Genomic DNA, 10,867 nt, shown 5'->3' on the forward strand with positions numbered 1-10,867 from the left:
TTTTTGGATTACATCACATTTTTATTTCACTAAAGATTTTTCACATCTTAAAACAGTTTCATATAGTTTTCTGTATGTACAAATGTACATATAAACATTTACAAAATGACACAAGCAAAAAAAAAAAAAGACAAAAAAAAATGTATTCTGGGAGATACCTTCAGTTTGAGGTTTCAGGAAGTGCGAGTGGGGCAACATCTGCAAACATCAGCCAGTGTACCATGATACAGTCGAAACAATAGAAATGAGTGAATAAGTGCTGAAGATGCTGAGTTTGTCTTTGTTTTGTTCAGTGGCTCTCAACATTGGCTCACAACATCACATGAAACCGTGTAATTGACAGATGAGGACTTAACAAAAACATAAATATCACTGCATCTTTTTTTTTTTAGTATATGCATATCTTTAGGTTCTTGGAATACATTTTTAATCGTGGTTACATGAAAAGATTTCATCAGCATGAGCACCAATAGACATCACTAAAAGCCAGAAATCGGGGCGAGAACCACTGCTGCACCGTTAGAGCATCTGTTTTCTCAGGTTGCGTTACCACTGATAACATGTCAGATAACTTTAGAAATGTGGAGCATTATAACGAGGAGTTGAGTGCAACACAACATGGCAAATATCCTACATTATCCTACATATTGTGGCAGCTGCCGACAACAATACACAATATCAATAGTTTCTCTACATGTAGAGGAAGAAAAAGAGAGTTCACTAATGAAACGCACAGCTGTACCAGTGCTATGAAAATGTGTTGACACGTGACAGTGAGGATAATGTAATCTTGCTGCCGTCGATTTATAACAAAGCATTTGGATCGTTCTGTTTGCGACTTCGTTCATAATGAAAAAACAAAAATGTTCAGCTTAAATGGTCATAAGTGAGAATTTCAATCCTCAAAATAAAGTAAAAAAAAAAAAGTCTCTGAGGTCCTCTTTTTTATTTTGGAGCGATCCACGCTCCACATTCACACACACAAAAACCACATCAAGCGCACGCTGAACAACACACACTGTCCATGCTCGTATAAAAAAAGTCTGTATAAAAAGAATCTCTGATCGTTCACGTCCCGGTGACCAGCATCGGGTTAGTAATGTCTCTGTTGTGGAGCTTTCACTGCCTTTAGTGTAGCATCAGGGCTAATAAGACTGGGATCAGGGCAAAAAGAAGTGAACGAGAGATCAGCTGTGCTGCAGAGTTGCCGACACTCCTCTGGACATTTGGCTCCATCGCAGCAGGGTCATCTGAGAGAAGAGATGGGAAGGACCGTTAGGACAGGATTTCATCACTCAGGGATGGTAAACACACCCAGCTGAGCTGCTCTTAGTCACAGCACCGCTGTGATTATTTTCTATGTCTGGAATCTATTTTTTAAAGAATGCTCACCTGCTGGGAGACGGTTAGAGGGGTTGTGAACTCCTCCTGTAGCAAGGAAATTCACTTTTTCTCCTTCCAAGATTTTTTCTGTTTCACGTGCTTTGGATTTGTCATAGTGATTCTTTCCAGAGCCTTTATGTCCAACTACATCCACTCTCAGCCGCAGACAGTCTTTCCCATGGTGATGCATTGGCTTTGCTGACAAAGTGAGACGGAGGGAAAAGTTTAACACAAGGAACCTTCCTCTAACCACAGAAGACTGAGCAGAAATATCATTAAAGATACTTACAGATATAATAATAGCTCTCTCCCTGACGGAACTCCTTTCCTAGGGTGAAGGGGGTGAAGCGTTGAAACTTCTCCGAGAATTTTTCGGGAGCATGAGGAGCGAAGGGCCGCGAGCACTCCCAGCGGAGCTGATCGAAGGAGTGAGGCTTGCACACCTCGTAGTCCTCTCTCTCCACCATGTACAGCACGTAACGCTCAGCTGCATGCGACGGCACCTCGTCGTGGGTGTAGTGAGGGCAGATGATGTCCAGATAGTCATTGATGCGCACTTCCACCGTATACTCATTCCACTGAAAGCTACAGGGGAGACAGAAAGAGACACGAGGTTACTGACAAATGTCCTCACCCAGTTTTCCAAAATGAGTAACAGAGGCGGATCTCATCTGTTGTTTTCGACACACCCAGCAGAGCAGATAATACGCTGGATGTGTTCTGGATATTGATGAGGACTAGTTAAACACAGACACGTGCGGCAACTGAAAAGAGTCTTAGAGACATGAATAACACAAATAAACAGACAGGTAAAGCTGGGTGATGCCGTGTGAGGATGTGTTTTTCTGTGTGCTTGTGCAAACCTGTCTGAGCAACAGAATTAGAAAGAGGCTGATCAGGCTGGACTTGTTCAATTTGTTTTGGGGCGAGAAAACACACCCAGAATCGTACACAGCCCATCCCACCATCCCACACACTCGCACACCTTCTCTTTCTCTCTCTTCCCTTTGGGTGAGATGCACTTGCTTGAAACTAAATTACACATGACAGCTCAGCTCCAACAATCTTTTGGGGAGTTTTTTCTTCCCACTTTCTCTTTCGGTCCACTTTCCTCTCGGTACAGCTCACTGAGTCTTTCTGTCAAGTGTTTTTAAGCTCTTCTCTGGTTTCTGTCTCATTAATTTCTTCACCTGAATGTTTGTCCATCTGTGGCGGAGCTCCTGCCGTGACTTTTCTGGCTAATTTGCCGCCTCTATCTCTATCTTCTTTTTCTCTGATTTCCTCAAAGACACAGAGAGACTAGGTGGGGAGCCAGACTATCTCACTCTTTTTCTTTCCCTTTTCATCTTTACCCTTCATTTAGTTTTGTGGCTTCTTTTAAGCCTCCCCGGCTCCTTTTTGTGCTCACTTCCTATGCTTGTTTCGCCCCGGGAGTTCTAATGAAGTATGGAGAGGCGGTAGAAAAATAAGTATATTTCCTGTAAAGTCTCACTGCACATTAAGTGGTGACGATGTTCAGCGAGGATATAGGGAAAAAAAAAAAAAAAAAAGCTTCACTGTAGTAAAACTCTTACTATTTGTTAAAAAATAAGCTACTAATCCATTAGGACCAGATTTATCGGCGCAAAGGGGAAAGAGATTTTAATGAACTCCAACCTTTCAGTTTCATCATGCGTGCGAAGTGCAGCTGGGCTGTGCACAAATCTCGCCATCAACCAGGAGGTGAAGAAAGACTGATATTTGCACATTACTTCCATGACATCCTCAGGGATAAAAGCTCTAATCCGCAAATTCAATCTGTGCTTATGAGCAACTGCTTGTGGACGCTTGCGTCTCACATGTTGCGCGGAGTGAGAGTGACAAGAAAACAACCCCTGTTTATGTGCGTGTCCTGTCATCAAAGCGAGACGCGGTGCCTCTGAGACCCTCCCCCTTCTTCCCCTCCCGTTGTTGTGGCTCCCGTCAGGACACCCCTGACCAAGTCACAGACACCCTGGCTCCAAAATGAGGGCCTCTAACCCCTTCTTCCTGCCTCTGTGTGTGCGTAACTGTTTGTGTGCCTTGTGTGCGTGTGTGTATGGGTTAGTGCTGACCTACCTGTCAAAACACGCTTTGTTAGCTGAGCACAGCTCTATACTTGTTTTCCAGGGCTAATAAGCTGATCACTACCCTGAGCTTTCTCTCTGAAAAGGCCCTTTGTAAGTGTGTACACTTCTGTGCAGGTGTGTACGCCTTTGTTTGTGTGTTTATCTGTGTCTTGGGTCTACAAGGGCAAGTGCTTTACTGAAATGAAAAGACACATCTGTAGCAGCCTAATTAGCCAAATAAGCCGTGCCTCTCATGTTGCTCCTCTCTACTGTTTTCTTCAGTCAAACCAGTAATAACAGGGTTGGGTAAAACAAGACATTTGGAGGTCTCTAGTGGTTCCCTCTGAAGTAACGAGTAGTTTTAAATTGTATAGGATACACCTTTTTCCCCACAGTGTGTCCTTGTTAGCGGTCTGGCCGACCTCCATGTGAAAACGGGCTTGTCAAAAGCCAACAAAACAGATAGATTGTGTTGCTAATTTCATTCACGGCTCATGCTTTTAAGAAAACTCTCCTTTTATTCTTCTCTTCACCTCCTCACTTCCCCTCCTCCTCGCCACCATTGGTCTGGCTAATTAAAAGCTGTTAGGGGTCTGGGGCCAATGTGTTCTCCTGAAAAGGAGGGGAGGAGGAATGAATGGGATGTAATTATACCCTTTCCCTCCCCAAAGACAGAATGCCTGAAGGCTACACGGCCCCTTCAACCCCTTCTACCTTAACCCCTATGGAGCTTTCACTACCCTGGCTGCTGTTTACGTGTCTAATGTGTGTCCCAGTGGCTGATTTTGGTGGTTTAATAAAACCTTCTCACACTTCTGTATTATTTTAATTTCAATTAATGCTTCTTTTTTTTTTCTTTAAATCTCCACCTATTCGTGCCCACTGAATTCGCTCCGTCTTCAACTCCACCACCCTCTTTACGTCTTCATTCATCAAAGCTCTGCACTCTAGCATCTCCCCGCGTCTACACTAGCCTCTGACTGGCAGTTCTCGGGAGAGTGAGAGTCGCGTTAATGTGATAACTATGTCCTCTATGAGACGGAGAGCCAGGTGTGTGAGCTGTCGCAAACCTACTTTCCACATTGCATCCTCTTCTTCCCGCCTATTGCTTTGTGTGTCTGTGTTTTCAAGGGAGAGGGATTCTCTGAAGACCCCTTATCCAGGGCGTCTCATGCCCCGGGCTTATGAGCACATCTGTTTATCAAGGTCTGTTGGAGCCTCTTGTGCGTGTGTGTGTTTGTGTGTGTGTGCGTTTTCCTGCATGAGACTGAGGTATGGGTAAACAGCAAAGGTTGAAGGTGGCTCTAGTCTTCCTTTTCTGCAGGTCATTCCTCAATACAAAGTTACTCTGATTGCGGTGCATGTGTCGTGAAGGTACAAAACAGAATAGTTATTACTGCTCCTTACTGCAGGTGACTTTTGCAACACTTCTAGTCACTAAAGCTTTGAAGTTTTGCAATTGTCTTTGCTCTGCTGTTGGCTCCCCCCCCCCCCCCCCCCCCCCCCTTCCTGTCTCCCTTCTACAGCCCTTCCCACCATTTGTCCCCCTGAGCTCGCTCTGGGCTCGCTCAAACTACTGACACAAGGAGTCTGTCTTTCACTGTCCGTCTGGGGAAAGTCGCAAACTGGCAGCCAGGTCAAAAGGTTACAGTTCAGGGTCGCCACTTCTCACCCGCACTAGCATCCGAGTCAGCACCGAAGATATATGTTTCACACACACAAAAACAGAGTCACGAAGAGAGTCTGCACGTCTGAAACATCAAACACACGCACCACTCCCCCCTCTTCTTCCATTTGCTCCTCAGGTAATCAGTAGTAAGTGTACACACACACACAGGAATGTCACAGCAGAGGGGGCGAGGGGGGGTGGGGGCTGCAGTTCGGATAGTTTACAGTGTTCTCACAAGGCGCGCTCATCAAATTTCCAGCCCCACTCTTACACACTTTTACTTTGAGGTGTACACTTAATATCCGATTAATTTGCTGTGGTATGACAGATTCACACCTCCTTTCACACGGGCGTGAGGAGCTGTCAGTGGTTCTAATGGGTTTAGCTGCTCACTAGTGGGCAGCTCCATTAGAGCCAATCTAATATAAAATGAAAAGTCTTCCTATATTACTGCAGCTTCCTGTGTAATCTACTCCCTTCTTTCTATATCTCATTGTATTACAATAAAAACAAAAACCACGGGGGATTTCTTTCCCCACTATGTGCAAATACAACCTGATGTCGATAAAATGATTACATTTTAAGCAGTTTCAAGAAATGTGTGTTCATATATGAAGCAATCCTTTTGCAGGATGAGAGCCTTTAAAACTGTCAACAATGGCCTTTCTCACTTATTCACTTCTAAACTTCTTCCCTCCCTTCATCCATCACTGTCCGGCCTCTCCTCCCTCCGTCTGCCTCTCTTTTATTCTTGCAAATTTAGCCCCCACCCCCACCCTCCATCTTCTATTTGTCCTGTCTCTTAATGCTGACATAATATACCAGAGCTCTTCATCCAGGCTAATTTCTCAACACAAATCCCTTTCACCCTTCTCTCACCCTGCGCCCAGGCCTCTTTCCCGCCTCCTTTTTCTCTTTTCACCGGTCCCCTCCTTTTTGGTAGCCTCCTATTCTGTCTGTGATGAATAGAAAGAGGCCAAATGGTATCATGCTTGGTTTAATATGCTGGAGGTCATGTAGAGTTAATCTGTTGGCCCGTTTAGCTGAGGGAGAGAGGGCACAAGTTCACTAACTTCTAAGAATTTACATCAAATATTTAACTTTTTTTAATTAAAAAAAAAATGAAATAAGTTTTAACTGATGCAAAATAAACCATCTGCAAGAACATGAGCTGAAGTATATCTGCTGGTGAGTCAGCCTTAGGGGGGGCGCTAGTGAGCTTCAAGTGGGCAGCACTGGTCACGGTATGTCTGAAATTCTATGAATGAGCAGTGTACACATACGCGTGCTTGCCCATGCTTAGGACGATAACACCGGGCGAAAACAGGCCTCTCTAATGTTAGCAGAACGGGAGCTGATAGGTGCTTCGTTCTCCTCTGATGGAAAACTACTGGGGCAAAAACAGAGGAAGGTCTGTGAGGATGAGGGGGGACTGGTAGAGAAAGGGGAGGGGGGAAGGAAATCTGGACTACAGATAAGGAGCAGAGAGGAAGAGCAGAGAGTAAAACAGATGAGTCTGCAGACGTGATGCAAAAAAAAAAGCCCGAAAACAAACCTAAGAAACAATATATACTGTTGTTGTAAACTATGGTAACTAAATCACCCCAGGTGCTTCGGTGCTATCATGTGTGAAGATATGCGAGAACATTTATAAGCACATTAGGTAAGAGGACAGTTATATCAGCAGGGAATAGGCACAAAGCCTCCTGATAACGATGGGGCTTTTAAGTAATTTACATACATTCTAACAATTACACACACACACACACACACACACACACACACACACACACACACACACACACACACACACACACACACACACACACACACACACACACAAAAACAGAAAAACAGAGAAGCGTTACATCACAGGATCCCAGGGGCATATACATAGAATGAATATTCCAGGATGATGGTTTTGTGTCGGGTGTTCTGGGTCAGATGGTCAGATTACAAGCTGTCTGTACCCGATGTTAGTGTGTGTGCGTATGTGTGTGTTCCCATTCTGGTGAGATTACAGCCCAACAACCAGACACGACAGAGAGCGAAAGAGAGGGAGAAGGGTGATGAGAGGAGGGGGGCGAAGTGTGTAATAGTTGGGATTTAAAAGGAGGTGGGAGTACATTGACCCCGTTCACCTAAAACTGCAGGCAACGTGTACATGTACAGGCAGGCCTGGCTGCATCAATAACAGTGAAGGCAGGCTGAGCCAGACACAGGCTGAGATAAACAGAATATAACATTACACCAAACTCCTGATAAAGATATTTGCACAGATAGCAGAGGCATGGGACACAAACCCATGCCACTGGAGATGGATGAAGGCAGCCAAACAACTCAGATATGAAAGATTAAAAGGATGCAGCGGAGTAGTGTGTCGCTATCGTCCATATTTGGATTTAAAAATGAGGCGATCTCGAATGTGCTTGAATCAGTAAGTAGAGAGAAAAGGAGGGCTTGAGGCTAGCGGCCAGTCTGGGAGAAGACCCAACTGTTAAAAGAGAGGAGTAGGAGTGGAAAGATGGAGAAGAGGAACAGACAGGTACAAGGCAGAGAAACACACAGACACACACTCATGCACAGCTGACAGAGTTGAGTATAGTAACAGCGGGGTGGAATGCTGGCTGTGGCTAATATTAACAGCGAAGTCGTCCCCCTTATGCCCCCCAGTGTGTGGAAGTGCGAGTCACACATTTATCACGTCTCGGTGAGGCTGCTTACGGTAACCGGTCACTCCCTGTTTTGCTCTGACGCCGAGACACGTGAACTCCGAAGACCCAGAAACAATCCGTGAACTGTCAGTTCACAACAAAAACATAATTGCTTCCTGTTAAAAGCCAGGAAGTTAAATCTCTCCCTCTTTCTCTCTCTCTCTCACACACACACACACACACACACACACACACACACACACACACACACACACACACACACACACACACACACAGGTAGAGACAAGTAGCGTAAAAACAAGACCAGACCAGACTGTGAAAAACATGCCTCGCCACTTGTCGTGTAAGAAAACGATACACAAACAAAAACACTGGATCAAGTCCCTAAAAAGACTTGAAGTGAAGGATTAAGCAATAATCATTAAGTCACGCTTACACATGAGTACACATACAGATTGTATTAAGAGGCAAACACGCACACCTAAGGTGTTACCGGTTTCTTCATATCTCTATATGAGTGGGCAGGCTACTGCCATCTGGTCACTGTCCTCCACCTAAGACAGATCACTGCTGCTCACAATCCTACCAAGAATCAATTAGCATCAATTATCCACGGCCCACTTCCACCAAAGGTCGCTGATGGGTCTACTTAATCCTCTGAACAGGTGACTGATAGATCACTGGGGACAGTAGTAGGCAGGTGGGCTTTTAGTCGGGCAGGAAATCACAGGACTGCGAGACGATGGAAGAGCGAAGAGAAGAAGGAGGAGGAGTGAGAGTGAATTGGGGGATGGTGATGTAGAGCCGAGGGGATGATGGACTGAGGGGCTAATAGAAATCAGACTGTAAAATATGAGAAAAATAAAAATAAGTGGAATGGGGGTTTAGTTCCACTCCCTGTGAAAATGTGTTTTAGAGACAGACAATAAGCAAGCGAAAGTGTGCCAGAGTAGAAGCAGAATATATCCACAAGTGTCTCTGATCCATTAACTGTTCTATGAAGCTTATCTCTGCCCGTTTGTCTGTCTTTGTCAGAGTCTATGTTTAGCCATGTGGCACATTTGGGATTAGTGTTATATTGTGATTTTTCTTCTAGTTATGCAACTCCCTTTCTGGAGCAAAAATAGTGCAGAGTTGGATTAAAAACAGCAGACATAAGATCTGACTTTGTATTAGACCACCCTAATCTCTCTTGCTCTCTCTCTCTCTCTCTCTGCCTCCTTTCCCCCTCCAGCCTTTCTTATTTGAAGTAAGCCTCCGAGATCCAGTTTCTGTCCTTTATGTTGAACTGACTGGAAGACTCTGGTTACAAGTTTCCTTCTGTGAAGTTACCTTTACCTCCTGTCCCACCTGAACATGACTCCCTCCCTGGTTTGTAGTGACTCAGGTGTATAACTCAGGTGGGTCAAACCTGGTCTGTTGACTCACACACGGACTAACTTATGACACTAACAGTCCTCGTGACGACAGGACTTTTCCATTAGACTTCTTATCCAATTATCGGGACAATTGTTTTCCATGCTGCAGGGCTCTTTTTAGCCCCGCGTCTATTAACAATGTTAAAGGGCAATTAGAAATGTAAGCTAATCTGACTAAAAAGCCATAATGGCTTTTGCCCTTGTTTCTTCTCTGTGGTGGATTTTAATCGACCTATCTCGGCAGCAGAACCTCGCAGAGCGTCCTTCTGTTTCAGCTCGGTTTTAAAATAATACCGTCTTTCAAACGTCGGGATCACCCGCTCCACGCTAAAAGCTCAATAAATCGCGCTGCGATATGTCAGGCCCGATCGATCCCGCTGAGTGGTCGGATACCATTACATTTCTGACCTCAAAACAAACTAATCAGCAATATGCGCCCCTCTCTGTGTGACTCACCATCTCTCCTCTCCAATGAAAAACCTCTTTAAATTGCCTGATGCCGTATCTTTGTAAATATATTAGGGAATTAACTCGTTTTTATTGCTTAATAGAGTCATCTTTCCATGACACGCACAGTGCACACAGGTGCAAACCCTGCAGACAGCACTGGCCAAGTTCATACTCGTCGGTCTATTTTTTACTATTAGAGTATGTCTGTGTCTATGCGTTGCGGTTAAATATAGTGACGAATCTGTCCAGGCACTTGCTCACAGTCTTCTGCTTTTACATCCATCTGCTGCTGGGTGCTGTAGCACTCTAAAGCCACGGCTATAAAGTCACAGAGATCTTTAATTGACATATGAAGAAAGCATGGCAAGTCCGCGGATGCGAGTATGTAGGATAAGACTTTACATGTGTCAAACTTAAGAAAGTAGGATGTTACCGTCATTCCCCTCTGGACAAACTGGGAAACACCAGACAGTATGATTGACCCAGTACACCACTCACTTGGCTTCCCATGCTGCACTGAACATCCCCTATAACACTACACCAAAGCACAGATCAGCACTTACTTTGCGTTCGAGCTGTTCCAGTAGACGCTGTGTCTTTCCGCGGAGGCAAACCAAGAACCGATGGTCAGCACCAAACACAGCAGACACACCACATCCATAGCTTCTCTTCTCCGAAAGGAACAATGAACACCTTTAAAGCGGTAACTGACGTTTAAAGGACTTCACTTATGGAAGATGTTAATGCGCGCACGGAAACCAACTGAGGATTTTACGCGCTGTGTGTAGTAAGTAGTGCAAAGTAACGCTTCTCACTACACGCTGTTGTAGGTCTTGACTGTATCACAGAAGCGCAACTCTATTTTGTATTGCAGAAGCTCCGCCCCGTCGTGGTGTCACCAGTGAAGTCCCCGCCCCACTGGAGACGCGCTCTCCAGCTGCTCACGAAAACAACAGCCCGGCCCTACTCGTAGTAAACTGATAACTTTATAGAAACGAAAGTAAATATAAAAATTGTTTTTGCTTTGTTTAAGAAAATATGGTAGAAAACGCTACAGTACGGTGTTTCAAGTGTTGGCAGATCATAATTACCTCTACCTTATCATATAAGCAATACTATCTTAGCACTCGTTTTAATTTGTTTTAAGTATTTTGTTTTCAAAAAAACCATGGATTTGGATTAACG

The 10,867-nt window shown here is 44.6% G+C and overlaps 1 protein-coding gene across 1 annotated transcript; it reads right to left on the reverse strand.

Moving 5' to 3' along the window:
• efna1b (ephrin-A1b) lies at positions 1–10,507 on the reverse strand. The gene is made up of 4 exons (XM_086311722.1): positions 10,246–10,507; positions 1,673–1,968; positions 1,393–1,581; positions 1–1,250 (listed from the first exon to the last, which is right to left on the reverse strand). The coding sequence occupies exons 1-4, from the start codon at positions 10,341–10,343 to the stop codon at positions 1,129–1,131; spliced, it is 705 nt and encodes a 234-aa protein (XP_086167848.1). The 5' UTR covers positions 10,344–10,507; the 3' UTR covers positions 1–1,128.
• Between the last annotated feature and the right edge of the window lie 360 nt (positions 10,508–10,867).

This window comes from Aulonocara sp. 'chitande type north' Nkhata Bay, linkage group LG11 (assembly GCF_057382095.1).
Source record: "Aulonocara sp. 'chitande type north' Nkhata Bay isolate Kocher_YH1m ecotype deep benthic linkage group LG11, A_spYH_male_GT1.1, whole genome shotgun sequence".
Classification (NCBI taxonomy): domain Eukaryota; kingdom Metazoa; phylum Chordata; class Actinopteri; order Cichliformes; family Cichlidae; genus Aulonocara; species Aulonocara sp. 'chitande type north' Nkhata Bay.

Bases quoted from the DNA above. Each gene is read 5' to 3' on its own strand.
- efna1b (XM_086311722.1), bottom strand. From the start codon at position 10,343: ATGGATGTGGTGTGTCTGCTGTGTTTGGTGCTGACCATCGGTTCTTGG. The intron at 1,582-1,672 runs GTAAGTATCTTT...TCACTTTGTCAG, and splicing joins AGAGAGCTATTATTATATCT to CAAAGCCAATGCATCACCAT. The intron at 1,251-1,392 runs GTGAGCATTCTT...CTCTTCTCTCAG, and splicing joins CTCTAACCGTCTCCCAGCAG to ATGACCCTGCTGCGATGGAG.